General features: G+C 42.8%; 1 protein-coding gene across 1 annotated transcript; it reads right to left on the bottom strand.

The window, feature by feature from the left end:
• Window positions 1–1,137: 1,137 nt before the first annotated feature.
• On the bottom strand, window positions 1,138–16,020 carry irs2b (insulin receptor substrate 2b). Its single transcript, XM_082175797.1, has 2 exons — window positions 12,661–16,020; window positions 1,138–3,342 (listed from the first exon to the last, which is right to left on the bottom strand). Exons 1-2 carry the CDS (start codon window positions 15,821–15,823, stop codon window positions 3,338–3,340), a joined length of 3,168 nt encoding a protein of 1,055 aa, XP_082031923.1. The 5' UTR covers window positions 15,824–16,020; the 3' UTR covers window positions 1,138–3,337.
• Window positions 16,021–18,591: the final 2,571 nt, after the last annotated feature.

The following is an 18,591-nucleotide window of genomic DNA, read 5'->3' as shown; positions in this document are numbered from 1 at the left end:
TGGCCATAGAACTGCAGCACAGGCCTGTCAATTTTTCCATTTGTTTCAAGGCACAAATATAGATCACCTATCAAAAGAAGAAAAACTAAAACGTGAACAAAATGCTGCAGTATTTTAATCACTAAAAAAAGTGAGACGTTCTAAAATGCTTGATGTGAAAAACACTTAAAGTGCCGTAATGTGCAAAATCAGAGATATTCAAAGACCAAATTCAATATAGGCTACATCTTATTGATGATGCATAATCTATATGGGTGAGCAGATAAGCCCAGAATATGAGTGCAACGTGCCAAATGGTTAAGCGTTGTCTTTATAATGATTTTCAATGGAAAAACGCTTATGAGGAACTGCGTTGCATTTAAATTCTGGGTTTATCTGCACGCCTGTATATATGCATCATCAACAAGGTCTTTTGGTCTTTTAGTATTACTCTCTAACTACATTTGTAGTACAAACCTGGAACAAATAACTGCCAGGCAATTAAGTAAAGCTTTGTTGTAATTAAAGCCCTCCATGTGGGCCTTCCTATAACGCTGTGATGTCACGTGTAAACTATGAATTCAAATGAACTCATCAGTCAGGACATGCTGACCGAACATATCAGGGAGTCCTGACACAGAAAGTAGGCAGAGTGAACCCAGGAACCCTTGCATCTGCTGAGGCGGCGCAGTACAGATCACAGACCTGTTCATTTTGATCCTTTAGTCGCCCACCGCCAACCCCCACCCTGCTGGCACTGACCAGACTGTGCAATTCCATCTTACCCCTAGACTTAATTACCATTTTAATTAGCAGGGGCCTGAGAATTAATAATCCTTCATCATATGGCTTTGGGCGTGAAAATTCATAATCCCTTTATGTATTCTGGGTCAGGCAGTGGATCAGACTGAAGCTATTATGAGTGTCTTCATGAACTCAGGCTATTTGTTTAGTCTGCGTTTCAATTAAGCTCACAGACTCCTTGAAAGTTACATCGCTTAAGCTGAATGTGTTGAGAGTGTTAGTGTGTGACGAGAAGGTACTCAGATGATGAATGAAGACATCTGCTGTCTGGCTGAGCCAGGTTGCTCTCAGGAAGTCACACAAGTATAGTGTCATTTGTAAGCTATGAAAGAGACATGAGCAGAGAGACTGAGCTTCTTAAATAATGTTACTTTTTATTGCATGTGGCTATTCAGAATCAATACAGTTTCTAAAGCAATGCTAATTACACTAAGTTTAAATTATCATTTCTAAGTAGCATCACAATGCAAAGAATATGAAGTATATACAATGGAAGACACAGAAAAAAAAGAAAAAAAACTCGCTCAGGCATTGAAATATTCAAGATTTCGATACTGTGAAACAGCATTCGCAAAAGAACACTGTTGAAATTACTGTTAGGATTCAATAGCAAAGATGAAGTAGAAGAAGAAGAAAAAAAAACACTTTTCCATTTAAAGTTGGCAGAAAAAGTTGTACAGCAAAAAACTTTCTTACGGTTTTAAATATATTAACACAGTATTTATACATTTGGTTCCTTTCTGTAAACTAATCTTTAAAAAAATGTAAATATTGCATATGCCATTTGTGGATTTGTACCTATTTTCGTAATATCAAGCATTATTCAAAGAATTCTTTTTTTTTTCTTTTTTCTTTTATATTATAGCATTATCAAATATCCTTGAAGTGGCATCTATCGTACAGTGTACATACTTTTACAAACGTACTAAAGAATTAGAAAAGAAAAACGCCAGGCTCAAAGTTTGCCTTTGGCATGTACCTTCATTAGTGCTTTAGTTGTTTGGGGGGAAATTCATTGGGAAATTCATTCAAACACGTACCGTATATATATATACATACAAAAAGAAATAAGTTATAATCTTTAACTTAAAAATGTCAGTTGCAATCTCTTTATACATTATGTACAGCCTTCTAGGCAAACTTTTTCATATACTTAAGTCAAGTTGTGTGTGTGTTGTACAAGTCGATCTGAACAACTCTGCCTCGGTATCAGTCTGTTTGTGGATGTTTAGGCCGTGCGTTTCGTCTCCTGTGGAGATCTCCGGAATACTCTACATTCAAAAGTGTCTTGTGTTACAATCTAAGGAGTTTGTAAGTGCAAGACAAAGCATTGGTTCTGACGAGTCTATCCCTGTCTGACAGTAGGGAGCAGCATTAATGGTGTCAGGCCTTCTGAGACGTCCCTAAATCTATCACTCTCTGGAACGGCGACGGGTGTGTATGTAAGGCAAAGGGAAGCCTGTGTGTTCAGAGCAGTGAGAGGGGGCAAGTCCGCAGAGGCTTCTGGGCTGTTAAGGTTTAAAGACGGTGTGCTAGCATGCCTAGGCTTGGCGAGAGAGATGCTCCTCTCTCTGACCTGAGGCGCACGACATCATTCATCTAGCGTGTGTTAATCGCGTGTGGCTTCGTTCCAAAACGAATAACTCCTCCTTTATGGAAGCCTGCTTTGCATATATGCGGGATTGCGGGCGGAAGGCCCGGTCCTTTACCAGCTCTGATAAATATTATTTCATTAAAATCCTTTAAATATCTGTGTAGAATGCAAAATAACATTAATAGATCTTTGATTGCAGCGCAGGAACTTCCTCCGCTGCACTGCAAGACATTCAGTTATCATGGCAAACAGTAATCTTTGATACTCTTGTGAGTGTATACGCAGGTCCTCCAGGAAACACTGTTTGACAGTACAGTCAGTAAGGCTTTGGATTGGTGTTTTTTTATGAAAACATTCACTTGGAAAAATAAATTAATTTCTCAATATATAGATTTTTGTAAGTCATAACCTGGCTCGTTCTGAGGTAGGGTTTTCAAGTGACTGCTTTTTTGTGTGTCTGATTTCGAATTGTTGAGTAAATTTCTGAAATGCCACCTCTGTGCAGTGTTGCAACCACCCGTGCGCTCACACGCACTCGTGCCGCCACACGCGGGGGGAAATAAATAAGTGCGACGGGTGTATGCGTGCGTGTGCAGATCAGATGTTTTGGTTCACAGGTTTTAGGGGGTTGAGGGACACTGGCCACTCGAAGTCCAGAGCTCGTAACAAAACCAGTGGAAAAAGGTCCGTAACACAAAAATTGAAGAGATTGTAGTGAGTGACAGATGGACAGGAAGTCCCGCCTCTGTGTCTGCGAGTCTTCGTCGTGCCTCGCGCTGGGGTCAAGTGTCTGTGTTGCCGTGACGACGGCCATTCGAATGCATTTGGGAGGTCAAAGATCAGCGGAGGCCTGGTTCAGCAGCAACGTGGTCCATCTGTCCACACGAGCGCCTCCTCTCCTTCACTCGTCCCTTGCTCTCGACGTGGACAACGGAGCCTTTATGAGAAGACTGGCTCTGTTTAGTCTGCAAGAAACAAGAGAGAAAAAGAAGCACATTAATGTGATGTCTATAAAGACAGAGAAGGAAAGCAACACAAACCAATAAAACACACTGTTCCCCGAGATCAACGTGATCACGTTGACGTCGCGCAACACAACAGCCTTTTATGGGCATTCGCTAATGTTACGGCATTTTTCTGAAATACTATCATATTCCTCTGTGCTTTGTCTGGAAAAATGTTCCCTTTTCACTGAGAGGCGTGTGTTTTTCCATTACCATCCGTATGTGATTTATACATGAGGAATGAAACTGGCTAGCGGGGGATAAAAGGTTACACACTCCCTCTGTCTCGTTCTCGCTGCTGTTCATGTGCTCTCCTTTACCAAGTAAGGAATGCGCGCTCTTTTGCTACGAGCAACAGAAGTGGCAGGTGCTCAGAGACAGACTATGGGAAACACTCGCTGACATTTAGCTCTGTGCAGCTGACGGAAAGAGCACAAGAGCCGGCCATACGCTGACACAACACAGCCTTAGATGTTCAGCAATATCCATGCTATTTAAATATTGAAGTCTAATTTGCTAAAAATGTCAAAGTGCAAAATGGGCAAGACATGCTTTTTTGGCATTAAATAATGGTGCAAATGCCATTAAACGGAATACTACAAATCTTAGTAAATCACATTGCATGATTTATTTAAATATTCTCCTCCCATAAATTTTGCATCTGAAAGGGAAACTCTTACAAATGCATATGCAATAAGGTCAGCCCAAAAAAAAAAAAAAAAAAAAGTGTCTTTAGTAAATCCTGACAGTGTTTTTTTAACGTAAAAAGAGGGTTCCCAGACAGCAACATAGTATCGGCCCAGATCTTGTGGATTCAACAAGTACCAGATGTGGGCCAGATGTGGGCCAGATCTGGGCCGACACTATGGCTACGTTCACACTGCAGGCTGAAACGACCCAATTCCGATTTTCTGGCCCCTATGCGACCTGTATCTGATCTTTTCATGACAGTCTGAACGACACAGATCCGATCTTTTCAAATGCGACCCAGGCCACTTGGGTATGTGGTCCCAAATCCGATACATATCCGATCTTTTCAAATGCGACTTCAGTCTGAACGGCCAGGTCGCATTTATCCGACCCGCACGTCATTGATACGCGAAAAACGTCATAATCCTGCGTTGAAGTAGTCGTCGGTTTGAAAACGGACTGCATATTCGTCGAGCTGAGGTAAATCTGCCGAACGGGTCGACCTCGACGAGCCCGTTAATAAAAAAATTAATAAAAAAAGCCCACGGCCATTATATATACGTTATGTTAACTTATTTGTGCTGAATCTGATATTAGATAGGTCAGCGGCTGCTGTCTGGCTCTTGTGTAACGGTCGCTGCGCGCGCTCGTGTGTGTGTGTGTGTGAGAGAATCACAGTTAAAGTTTAGCTACTTGCCTACTTCCGCAAACAACAAGTGACGTCGTTGACCGTTGAGTACTCTTCTGCGCATGCGGGTCACTTCTGGGTCATTTCACGTTCACACAGGAGATCACAAAAGGTCGCATTTAATTGGAAATGTGAACGGCCTTGCAAAAAAATCGCATTTTTTCAAAAAAATCGGAATTGAGCATTAAGCCCTGCAGTGTGAACGTAGCCTATGTTGCTACCTGGGTTTGCACTGATCACTGTTAAATCTGTCAGAGAAAAATTATAAAATGATGTTAATACTTATAGTAAATGTTCTCCAGATATGTTAACCATTTGCTATGGCTTTGATATAATGTCAATTTAAACCATATTTAATTATGGAAACACCTTGTTGACTTTACAATATGATGCTTAATATTTTTCTCTCACTGTATTAATGGGTCTTTATAGACCACGCAATTTTAGAAAGCTGGTTTCTGGCAAGATCATATTTTGGGGCCTTTGGTCTCACAAACTTTAAAACCACATGCTTTCTGGTGCTCATAAACAGCCAAATGCAGAACAATGGAGTTCCTCCTGTTTAACTGTACATGAAACATAGCAAGATATGACACAATTGCTTGTGTGCAACAATAATCAGATGAGCAGAGATGTGTAACACAGCAAGTGTGTGTACGTTCTCATAAAAGAGAAAATAAATTACACACATCAGCTTTACGTTTGAAGTGTAAATATTACAGTGTCATTTGACAATTTGCTTCTGTCTCTCGCTGGTGTCTGGGTTCTGTTTACGAGACTAGATCGCTTTCCTGACCTCTCACCCGCTGTACTTGTTTGTGAGATTTCATTTGCATGTAGGCCTCACACTGGGCGGAAGTCTCTGCTAACACAAACCCTTTCGTGGGTCTGTCCTCTCAGTCCGTGCGCTAGCGCTAGCGCCGCCCACCCCCCTCCAATCTCCTCCTCCTGCTTTTCATCCGCCTAGAACAAGAGCTGTTTTCATAGAGCAAGACTCGCTCTCACACACACTTAACAAACCCTTAATTCACAGCCATCGGCTATATTGCACACCATAATCGCTCCCATTATCTGAACTGCCCGCGCACATTCCGAACACTTCCGCATGTGAGTCCGATATCACAACATCCACTCTGACCAGGATGGAAGTAATTCCCATGAACGTCAGTAGGGATGCATTCTCTCACAGAAAGCTGGGTAAAGTAAGGGAGGAGGGGCCAGCGAGAGGTCAAGCTTTCACGCTCGTAAAGTGCCTCATCTTTTCTTGCTCTTTGATACCTCCCCTCTGTGTGGTATTACGAAGTATTACTCTTGCAGTTAAGTGCTGACAGATCTGTTTGCTCACGGCCAACTAGTGAAGAAAGAGAAAGAGAAAGGGGAGTAGGTGCTTTCCTGTTGTCCTTTTAACTAGACCGACTGTGGGAAAAACAGCAGAAAACACGTTTCACTCACACTGATGGTAAAAAATAAAAATCCCACAGCCAAACACCAATGACAAACCCATATCTACAAGAGTAACAACAGCATTAATGTACATTAAGGTTTTTTTTTATTTTCTTAGAGTAAAGTCAACAGAAGTTGTGTTTTCTTCCCTATTGGGACGTATAACCGATTGAAACGACTACTCAAACAAGAAAAAAATTTAGGGCGGGACTTGATTTTTTCCATCTGGAATTGGTTGGATGGTTGTGGTTTGCTATTGCTGTGATCTCATATGATTGACAGGTTTACCCGCCATCATGCCAGTAAACACGTCATCAGACAAGAGAACTGATGTCGTTTCAAGAGGGAGGGGGAGTTATTTTGATTAAATATTATGAGGGAACATGAAATAAAAATATAAAAAATACACTAAAATAATTTATAATAAACACTGCAATATTCCATAAAAAAATCTGAATTGTCCATTTTGATTTCATGGTGAATTTAAAGTCCCACGATTATTCTTTTACTTTGAAAAGATCTCTGCAAAAATGTCTGATTCACTACAAATGACTCTTATGAACCAATTCTTTTTTTAGTGAATTAAAAACATACAGCAAAACAAGTGTAGTCCGATTCACAAACAACTGACTCTTATCGTCTGATTATTTTTAGTGAATCAAAAAAGTACAACAAATATTTTGAGTTTTATAAGTTTGGCCCAATGAAAGCAGCCATGTGTGTCCAGCTTAATGTCACCATTAAGTGGACAATGACATTATATGACCTGACCTACTTTACAATCACCACACTGCTAAGTGCTTCAAAGACACCACCACTAAAACAAAGACGCTGTATTGACTACAGAAACATTAGCGTAAACTCTTACATGATGACAGCGCAGTGGAAACCTTTATGTGAACTTGAGCTTGGCTGCTCGTACACAGACTTTCAAGGTGATGATACGCAGGGCAACTGGGCAATCTTGCCGAGCGATTGTTGGGATTGTCTTTCCCAATGAAAATGGGCAATACATTTCTATCTGGATAATTTAGATTGGTCGTGGGCTTTGTTTCTCATTTGATTGCCGTTCATTGCCCAGCAACATTGCTCAAAAAGTTGCCCTGTGTATCATCACCTTCAGAGTACCATTTCGGGTGGTCTGATTTCGTCATGTGTATAAATAGACTCGAAACAGACAGAGATCTCTTTTCCCGTCTCGCTGATTCTCACATTCACACTGATGCCACAGATCCGGAGTCATGTAGTGTATGTGTATGTGTGGAGGTCAGAAGCCAGCTTGAATTTCACAGAGCTAATTAAGCAAGAGGAAGCTTGGCAATTCCATGGATGTCCCATTCCGATCCGGAAAGGCAGAAAAAAAGCAGCGCCAATGAATGAGGGGGAAAGAAAAAGCAGTGAGGTCATGGGACAAGCACTCAACAGAGACGGAGACTGATGAATGAGCAGAGGGAGGAACTTTAAACGTTTTATCTGTCAAATGCTGACCTGAACTAACTTTATTAACTGCGTCCTGCATTCACTACTGTCTACAGCGCCACATTCAAAATAAATGATGTTTATGTTATGCCAAGAAATTAGATGGCAAGGCAACATTTTCAATAATTTAATCATTTTAAATATTACCAAAAACATAATTATGTAGGAAACGCTGCTTCTTACAATCTCAATGAGTTTATATAAATCAATACATATCAAAGCTAATTATAAATATGCTCAAATTCAAATATCAGTAAGAGCAGATGGAGACCAGAAGTGTGAGGTCTTATCGGACCCTCTGACCCTGAATTCCCTCCCCCATCTCTCTCCCTCTTGTTTTGTCTCTCAGAGTAATCACTCAACCTATAAAAGTCTTCAGATCTAAGCTTAGTGCAACATATTGCTTCCTTAACATTTTTTTACGGTGTTAAAACTGTGGTTTCTGTGCCCGTGTGAGAAATCGGCACAGGTATTTAAAGCAGCTGTAATCTGGACCACGCTGGTTCAAGTAAAAAAATCCTGTGAACCCGCTGCCCCCATCCGTAAAAAAATATCCCCTCTCCACACACACATTTGTCCTGCGACTCATTATTTATTTATTTCACACAGGTTAAATTTAGCCCCCCTGCAGCCGAGCCAGGAACAGTCTGGTGTTCTCACACACATATAAGTATAACACACAACTGTTCTCTCTCTCTCTCTCTCTCTCTCTCTCTCTCTCTCTCTCTCTCTCTCTCTCTCTCTCTCTCTCTCTCACACACACATTTACAGTAGAGAGAAAAAGTGACTGTCTGTACTGTAAACATGTGCTAGTGTTACTAATTTATTTATCTACGCTAGTCTCATATATCATAGAAGGGGAGTATCAGTTTGAACCCGTGGGGTAGAAATAACAATGTTTCTGTTCATCCTCACTCAGTAGGATCTTCCAATGTCACTCCCTTTAGGGATTTTCACACTGTCAGCGATTTGTAGCAATTCGGTGAAAGTTTGAGGGAGCAGGAGTGACGTACATGGGCACACAAAATTTAAATTGAAGGGATTCACTCTCTCAAATAAATGTACGGTAATTGTCTCTTTCCCATGGCTCAATCAACTGCTAAGCCACAGCTTAACAAACAACCATGTATTCATTTTTAAGATTCATACTAAATTATGTTAGTGAATCCAAAAACTAAATATTTATTGCTAATAATGCCACACTAAAAGTGACGGGGACTCAGACAGTCATCCTCAGCTATGGGAGGAGAGGCAGGGCAAAAGGTTGCACTGTATGCGTGGCGTGATGATCTTCATGTGTAAATGTCACGTTCTAATCTCATAACACTACATCCAACTAAGCCAACAGAGCTCAGTGGACATATGGAAATAAACTCCAGTCCATGAATAAGAAAGTGTGTGCATATCTCACAGTCATCCTCCTTTAAACAAATCCAAATACCCAAGGAGCCATTTAAATTCACTTGATGAGAGTAAAGCATCACTACATATTCTGCTCCACGCACACACACTCAGATGACTTAGCTCAGCAGGGGAAGAAAAGGAGCATTCATTCAGAATCAGGCCACATGCCATGCAATTATTCCCACACACGGCACGTGCTCTTAAAGAGCATCCTATGCAGATTTCAAATGATATTTTCCTGCCACATCCTACTCTTTGCCACACACACACGGAATGTTACATTTATAGGATGTTAACATATAGCATTAACATATGTTATAAATATTATATATTTTACACACATACACAGAAATGGCAGAAAGTGATGAATGTACTGTGTGTGTGTGTGTGTGTGTGTGTGTGAGAGAGAGAGAGAGAGAGAGAGAGAGAGAGAGAGAGAGAGAGAGAGGTCTCAAATGTGTTGTCCAGATTTGACCTGAGAATGTGTAAGTCAAGGACAGAGGGACATAAAGTACTTTTCTCTTTCCTATAGATACATACTATCCCAAGAAAAACAGATGGTGTGCACAATGAAGGTATCATTTGCGAGTGAATTTCACAAAAATGTAATGTACAACAAATATTACTGTGGTAGCATGTTTTTTTTTTTTTTTTTTACTATTACAATATTTCTGGGGGAGAAGGTTTTTGTCATGAAAATAATGTCACAATAAAAAAATTGTCTTAATTTTCTATAAAGCCAAGTATAATTTATTATTTCATTCTATTGATTTTGAAATATAACCCTTGGGTGAAATTCAGCTGTGTGTGTCATTTACTTGGTCACCAAACAAAGCTGCTCAACAATGTCTAATCTGTGGCAGCATGTAATCCGCCTTATCTGTGCTGCTAAAATTGGGAAGCAGTGAGAGCGTTTCACAGAACATCTTGGATGTGTTTAACACTATAAAATCTGCAACGATAGCAGATACTTACAGAGACAACAACAACAGACTAAGAGGTGAAAGAGGACATGAAGAGAGGGGATGGGAAGGCAGAGTCAGACTGATGATTTCTGATAGACAGAAATGAAGAAATGAAAATAGTCCTTCAAATATAAAAAACAATAATCAGAGGAAATATTAAACAAAATGTTTTATGATGGAAGAAAGAAAGATAGTATGATAATAGACTAGGATTCAAAGGAATAGGTGAGTGTTGTGATGGGGGATGGCCATCTGAGTCTTTTCTCTAGAAATAAAAGCAGGCAAATTGAAAGACACAATCTTTCTTTCACTGCTGTACCTTTCAATTAAATCAAGTCTATCAAAGCGGGAAGGGGCGGGGCTCAGTGTGTCTGCAACAAAAAAGAGATTTCACTTTTATTTCAAGATTGTGCCAACTGTTTTTGCTGGTTATCTGACTGTATCTCCCTATATCTCTCTCTGGACTGTTGTGTGGGGCAGCAGATGGCCGCTAATCATTAGTGTATTGTCAGGGCTCTGATGGGCCTGATAACCACTGTGCACTGCTTGGAATGGCAGGTGCACGACCCTGGCCCCCACCATCTGCTGGCCCGGCCCCTCACACACACTATTCTCAGGAGGGATGATTCTCTGGAAGCCCCTCGCAGACACACACACAGCTCTCTGAGATGTGCTAATGGTACATTTCTAATAAGACGGTGTTTACTCTTTCCTCTATTGCTATTATGTAGGGAAGAAATGGAAAGAATCCAATCTAACGAAATAAAAGGTAGGCGAAAGCTTCAATGCCCACAGAGCTCTTTATGCCCCACTCTATAGCCGTCAAGGCCAGGTCAGAGGGGACCTATTTAGTTTACAACGCACTGCTGGAGTATTTTGCTGTTCAATGACTCCGTAAGGATGCAGATGTGAAAAATGCTGCATTTAAAAAGACAGAGCGTGACAAAAACCAATCGGCCCAAAATGATGAGGCTCCGTCATAAACCTCAGTCAAACATCCTGCACACTGTGTAAATATGTAGTTATGTTTGCCAAAGTATGTGTCTGCTTCCCATTCACAAATGTACTATTCAAATCAGTGTGTAAAAAGTGACGGGAGGAGGGATGGAGTGAAATGTGGCATTACAGACGTTGGCGTAGTAAACAGAGCGCAGCCTATCCGTGCTCTCGTCTCTGCTCAATGGGTCCCGTACCGGCGCAAGTTCCCTATCAGGAAGACTGTCGGGCCATTCGACACAAATAAGAGCTCTGTGTTCTGTCTCTGTGGCTCATCTTTTGTTTTGGTGGAATGCTGTCTGTGACCAATCACAGGGCTTGGATGGCTGAGCTCTAGTGAGTGTGTGCCGATGTTTCTGCGAGTTTTCTTTGTGGTCTCCTCCCACTGTTCTAGGGCTTCTGTGGCCTGCGGCTACGTCTTTCTGCTCTGTCTTCTTGTGGAGGTAAACAGAGAACTGCAGAAACACCTGCTCCGCCAGCATAAACACTCACACACCCTAGAGATCATAATTGAGCTCCGGATGCCGTCTATTTGCCTTATATGGTCTGTATGTGTGTTGTTTTAAGAGGCTTCTGCTTCTAGACTCTTTTGTGAAGTGTCATTCATCAGATAAGTCGCTCTGTCCTTTAAGTGCAGTCCTTCACCTTGACTTTTTTTTTCAGTGCAAGGGTCTCACTAAAGTGTAGCATACTCCTTTTTTTTAACACTTATACACCCTTCACACAACCCCACTCAAACAAAGTTACGCTTAACAACAACACCTCCTATCTTACTACTCATTTCAGTGTGTGACTTCCACGTGAGTCCATATCTGTGCCTGTCAGCCCATATACGTTTATCTCTGTGCTACACAAACAACTTTGTTTTTCAAGTCATGCCGAAAAACAAAAGGTGGGTCGTTCCTTAAAAGAAACCTGGCAGGTTGGAAAAACAAGCCGGCGTTAACCTCTCTGGACGACCTTTGCACACATTCTGCATTCCAGCCCTGAAACCCTCCACCTGAAAACTGATAAACAACTGACTCACTTGTTTTTATCTGGGCTACTGTTCACTCAAGTACAACATAATGACTAATTCTGGTTCAGAGAATTAGACAAAGTATGATGCAAATACTGGGAATGTTTCTTATTTTACTAAATTATTGACATTATCTCTCTTTTTCACATTTACATACTCTCAAACTGACCGCATCCCACAGTCATCCTTACACTACTGACAAAATAATATCAATAGGGAGCTCCAGTAAGAATGAATAAAAACCTTCAACTGAGCTGTTTTCATCCCTGCAGGGACGGGTGAAGCGATCAGTCACTGAGAATAAAAACTGCGCCACAGCTTTTAAAGAGGCATTTCCATCATTCTGACACTCAAGGTGCTCAATTAGCTCTCTCACATAAGAGGGAAATTTGTCACGTGGCATGCTAATCTGGTGCACAAGTAATATGCAGTTGTTATTGTTGCCATGTCATATTATAGTGAGTTACACAGCTAAATCATTCTAACATTTCAGAGCACAGCATTTGAAAGAAATTAAGTGAATGAGTGTAAACATTAACTAATGAAGGTTGTGAGTTTGAACATCACCAGTTATGTCTTTTATGAATTCAGCTTACCTGTTACTGTTGTTGCCGTCTCCTTGAACCCAAGGCTGGCATACGGACTGGCATGTATTCCATTGATGCCCTCTTTACAGCAGCTGGCAGGTTTGAACCGGACAAGCGAATCACAGCTGGCAAGTCCTCCATCCATCAAGTTTAAGGCAATGTAGTTAAGTCCATTCTGAAAGCCGGCCGATGTCTCCCTGCACATGGGACTGTTGTACTCTTCATCCGATCCTTCACTGTTCCTCACAGAAACAGACACGTTCTCCACAGAGGCTGAACCGTGCCGCCTGGCGTCGTGTGCGAAAGAGGGAAAAACTGGTGTTACGGTGGTGGTTGAGGAGAATGTCTCTGAACTGTGCCGCCTGCGTCCCTGGGGGTCGGCACGGATCACTTTGGCACCCCGGTCGGGATCCACCAGGGCCAAAGTGGCACCATGCAGCAGGAATGCTTCAACGCCAGGCACTCCCACAGTCTCATCCACAGTCAGCCTCTGCATGCAGGAGGATGGGCTGATGTTCTGCCCACCTTCTGAGGGCTGCGAGACAGGAGGGGAAACGGGCACGCCGAACGTCATCTCTGTGTAATCGTCTTTAGCTTTATCAACTGGGCCCACTGGTGCCACCTGTGCCGTGAGGTGGTACCTTTCATCTTTCTCCTCTTCTTTAGGGTGGGTGGGGCAGTATGTGAGATCCGGCAAAGGCTCCAAACCATTAGACGGAGCGGCATTTCCAGATTTGGGTGACTGAGAACTCACGTCTATGTTCATGTAATCAGGGAGGGGCGATGTCCTCTGATCTGCAGATGATCCGAGGGATGAGGCTGAGCTCTCGGAGGAAGTAATGGAGGGCGGAGTGCAACTTTCAGCAACATGTCCAAAGTCTATGTTTATGTACTCGCCAGGGCTTTTTGGCTCAGAGGGGAGGGGATGCTCGTTCATACTGGGTAATGTCCGGAGCGTGTCGAGGGAGAGGCGGGTGGGACGGCTTATCCTGTGCAGGAGGATGAAGCTATCCGTGCGGCTCTGTCTTAGAGGAGATGGGGTAGGGGGGGATGCTGTTTTTACTGATTCCTCTATTATCCTGTGACTCTGAGGATTCATGACAACATACTGATCATTGTCAGCATCCTTTAGCGTCTGCTGGGGCTTATGACAGCGGGTCAAAGAGTTAAACAAGTGAAGCTGTCTGAGACATGGAGACTCGGGGCTCAGGTAGTAGTCTGGTGGTGTGACTGAATCTACAGGGGACATGTTGAGGTACTCACCATTAGACAGTTTCCCATCTGAGCTGTCGATGGAGAATTTAGAGCCGCACAGCATCCTCATGTAGCCGCTGTCATCCAGAGAACAACTGCTGGGGGAATTGGTTCTGTAACCATTCGCAATAGTGAGGGGGTGCGTCCTGGGGTTGATTATCTGCTTTGGAGCCGAAACACACATTGGGCTCATGGGCATGTAGTTGTCAGTCTTCCCCCCTTGCGGAGACACACCTGGTGTCATCGGCATGTAGCCACAGTCGCCCAGATTACCGCTGGAACTTTTCAGTAACGATCCGATTTCAATGTCCCCATAATCTTCAGGGTATGTGAGCTTTGGGGATGCGGTGTGAGAGCTGCGCCCCGAATGGCCCCCAGTTGTGTGCGTGGCTCTCATGAGCGTGTACTCGTCCAGCGAAGCAGAGGACACTTGTGATGGCACCCTCTTCTGGTAAGGCATGGTGAGAGAGTGTGTCCTCTTCCTGTAGGCTTTCTCCAGATCTCCTACGCTCTCCTCGCCTGCCGCCCGGACGCTTCGCCGTCCACAACTGTTCGGCCTTTCCATGATCATATATCCATACAGGTTGCTGCCCTCCTGTGAGGGGGGTGTGCCAGCGAGCGACTCGGGTGTGTTGCTTCGGTTTGCTGCTAAAAGGTGCCGGATATCACCCGGGCTGGAGCCGCACTCATCGCAAGAGATGAAGCCAGCGTCGCTGGGGGAGCCTGAAATGGAGGCGGTGCAGCTGGATGGGCGAGGGCCTGACAGGCTGACAGGGCTGGCAGCTGAAGGAGGCGAGTGAGACACAGGCATGCACATGGATTTACTATGTTGCAGGGTTGATGACTCAAATGTCCTGCATGGGCGAGCTGTCACTGTGTTAGAGCGGCTCAAATGCGTCCTGTTCACGCCTGGGCTGATGGGGCTGCCTATGGTACCATCACCCTCGCTTGCCGTGCGGATCCTACAGGACGTCAATTTTGTCACGGGAGACGTCGCTGCCATGCTGTCGGTGCGCGAGCGCCGTGTCAGCCCAGTCTGACTCGGCGGGAGGTTGTTAAAGTGCCGCCTGGTGGGCACAGATATGGGGTTGGTACCCGAGGACTGGCTTTTGCTGCGCGGGCGGAACTCTGACATCTCTTTCATTGCTTTCATCGCCTCCAAAATAGTCTCGTGAATGTTTTGCGCCACCACCGAATCGTCCGCCTGCATCCACAACTCGCCGGGTCCGATCGAAGCGGACCGGCCCACCTCGATGAAGAAAAAGCTGTCCGAGTGTCCGCATCGGCGGATGTTCATCAGCTGTAAAATCACCGACGCCACCTCCGTGTTGAGTTTCACGAAGCTGATGGTCCGGCTGGATAAACACAGCCTGTAAACGCCCGTTAAGTTTCTGCTCTGTCCGAGTCCTTTAGATTTCAAATTGACCTGCCAAACCTCCTTGTAAGTAGCGGTGACGGGCGTTATCACGCCGTAGCTCGCCTCATCAAAGCCGACGAGGGATGACGCTGAATTAGAAGCGGAGCCGTCGCTCACTTTCCCCTCGTTCATTAAATCCGTTAAGACAGTGTACCAGTCCTCCTGTTCCTGCTCGTTTTCGGCAGCCACGGCAAAATACTCGTCCTTGGTGTAAAGGGCGATCAGGTGTTTGTGTTTGGCATCGGCTCTCTTGTTGATGTTCAAGCACGAGTCCAAATGTATAACCCGTTTAGCAGCCGACTTGTTTTTCCATTTCTTCTCGCTCTCGTAATACTCCAGCCGGGCGCGAGAGCCCTCGCTCGGCTCCCTCAGCACGAAAAAGCGCTTGTGTCCGTGCTTCTGTTTCTTCAGATAGCCGCATTTCTTAACGTGGTTGTTGTTCTTCACTGTCATATTTGAAATCAGCTGTCCTTCTGTCGGCGGCGGACTCGCCATTCTCATATGCTCTGAAGAAAAACTCTCACTTTTCCTTAACTTGTGCTGTCAGTCAGATATAATCCTGTCAGACTCTCTTCTGTACCCGGCGCGGAGTGCGCGTTCGCTGCGAGGAGCGGTTTAACAGTAAATAACACATATCGCTAAGTGACTGGAGTGAAGAGGAAAAACAACATGTGACGTCCTACACATCCAGCTTTGGTTACAAAAAAAAAAAAAAAGAAAAAGAAAGAAAAAATACGCGCACACACATAATAGGCGGTGCAACCTTCGGGGGAGGCGTACCTGTGAATCCGCCTCTTTTAACAGCTCATTGGGCTCATTGGTGGAAGTATCTGATTGACAGCTGAGAGCACCAATCACGTCTACTCTTTTTCGCCGCTCCGCCCCCCACTAGAACAGCCAAAGGTGTCTGAGAATTGTCAGAGGATCGCAACCCACTGCGCGCGCTGGTCGGAGAGCCGCTATGAGTGTTATTTTATTAAAATAGTACGGAATAAAATGACCGTGAATAGTCTTTGATTTTAATATTCTTGGTTCCTTTTGGGGAACAACTGGGGTGGTTAAAACAATTAGGCTACTGACTACGGGGCGCAAGTTTTTCGGCAGTTTGTTCGTTATTGAGAGTGAGTTAATTTCGCTTATGATTTTGCAAAGTCAAACCTTTGATACGCCATCGAATGCGTTGTAGCTTAGCCTATTGTGAAGTTCACCGTGTTATAGTGTAATTTCCTATTGTTAATATTAGCCTATGTGAGCTCATTGTGTTTTTGTAATGAGAATAAGGCTATGCCTAAAAGTTTTAAACCCATTTTCACCTAACATAACATTCTTATCTCAATTATGTTACTATCAGTATTATCTTTTGCATTTCATTATTAAGGGATCAAGCCAGATCACGTCAGTAAACATCATCTCGAATCTCTCCTCTGACGCATCATAAAATTAATAAGCAATGCGCGTGACCATCCTCATATAGCCCAGGCTACTACTTCGTTTTACACCACGACTTGACCTCGTTATGTTGACGCATTCGGTTCGAGGCGAATCATTTAACTGTGGGACTATAAAAAACTGAAAGTTTGCGGAGCATCCTCGTTATGTAACGCAACCAGTGCTTTATAGTCTGAATGCGTCTTGTATTACGCGACTGCCTCTAGCGTTCACGGGTATGTGCGTCTGTGTTTTTGTCTTGTGTTTGCCTTCCACTAGAAGATTATTTCCGGTCATTGCCTTTACCTCGCACTCCTCCTTCACAGTGTAATGTACTAGAACACCCCTTACACTACACGGGAGCAGAGAGCACTGCATAATGAAACTACACTGCTTGCGCCCGACAACAAAGTTAGCTTACAATGCGCACCGTTTACGCGTCGCTCGCTCGCTGGAGTGTTTCTCACTCCATGCTGTATTTATAACATAATTAAATGAAGCGTTTCAACCCAGAACAGTAAAATGTCAGCGAAACTGTGTCAGTATGTGTAGCACTGCATCAGTTCTGCTCTAGTTTTTGGTGGGTTAGGCTATCAGTGATGACGTTGCGATGCAGGGTCTGCTGAGGATTGAATACGTCAGTGACTGGTTATGTACGTAGATAGATGCTTATACTCCTCTCAGATGAACTGAAATACTGTCTAGCTGTGCGTTTCCCAATAAGAGCACACACCTCCCGGGAAAAGATGTCTCTTCTGACTTAAAAAAAAAAAAAAAAAAAAAAAAAAAAGGGAAAAAAAGGCAATGACAGGCTATAAGAACTCTATTTCTCATTTTCTTTTCTTTTCCTCCCTTTTATGCTGGAATTTCTCTGTCATGTCTGCTTCGCTTTGAGTGAATTGTTATAATGTAGGCTGCAATGCACTCAAAGTGACAAAGTTGAAAATGGGTCGATAGGATATAGGCTATAGCTAGCCTACATGTCAAACGTTTGGAAACATTACAGTTTTTTAATGTTTTTGGAAGAAGTCTCTGCTTTTTTTTTCAGGATTCATTGATGAATAAAAAGTAAAAAATAACAGCATTTATTCAAAACTATCACTTCTATCAATTTTTTGATCAATTTAACACATCGTTGCTGAATAAAAGTATAAATTTATTTTAAATAAAAAGGAAAGAAAAAATTACTGACCCCAAATATTTGAACCAAACGTTATATTGTTACAAAATATTTCTATTTTAAATAAATGTGTAAGAGTATCACAGGTTATAAAACAAATATTAATCAGCACAACTGTGTCCAAAATTGATAATAAGTCAGCATATTATAATTTCTAAAGGATCATGTGACACTGAAGAATTCAGCTTTGCATCACATAAATACATTATATTTTAAAGTATATTAAATTGTTATAATATTTCACAATATTACTGTTTTTTTTTTCTGTATTTTTGATCAAATAATTGCAGGCTTGATGAGCATAAGAGACTTCTTTCAAATACATTAAAAATAGTAATGTTTCCAAACTTTTGACCGGTACTATATTCTCTCTTAATATTTACAATCTAAATGAAAATCTAAAATCGATGTAATATATAAAACGAGCTTGTCTTGTCTTCTGCAGGTCATTAAAGGAAACCTTAAACACAGTGTTTTTGTCTCAGCAAATTTAACCCATAAACCATCATCGTATAAATGGTCTCATGTGCATGACCTTGGAAAAGTCCCACAGGGATTCCTTTCCCTTCCTCACATGTTCAGAGAAAACAGTTTTTGCTGTCTCAGCGCTCAGCTCGCCTCCTTATTTAGTGGCAAGGTCAATTATACAGAGCTGTGAATG

Source organism: Leuciscus leuciscus (assembly GCF_965113295.1).
Source record: "Leuciscus leuciscus genome assembly, chromosome: 7".
Taxonomy (NCBI): Eukaryota; Metazoa; Chordata; class Actinopteri; order Cypriniformes; family Leuciscidae; genus Leuciscus; species Leuciscus leuciscus.
The sequence above is the reverse complement of the archived record's forward strand: the minus strand, read 5'-3'. Positions and strand labels throughout refer to the sequence as shown.

Bases quoted from the DNA above. Each gene is read 5' to 3' on its own strand.
- irs2b (XM_082175797.1), bottom strand. From the start codon at position 15,823: ATGAGAATGGCGAGTCCGCCGCCGACAGAAGGACAGCTGATTTCAAAT.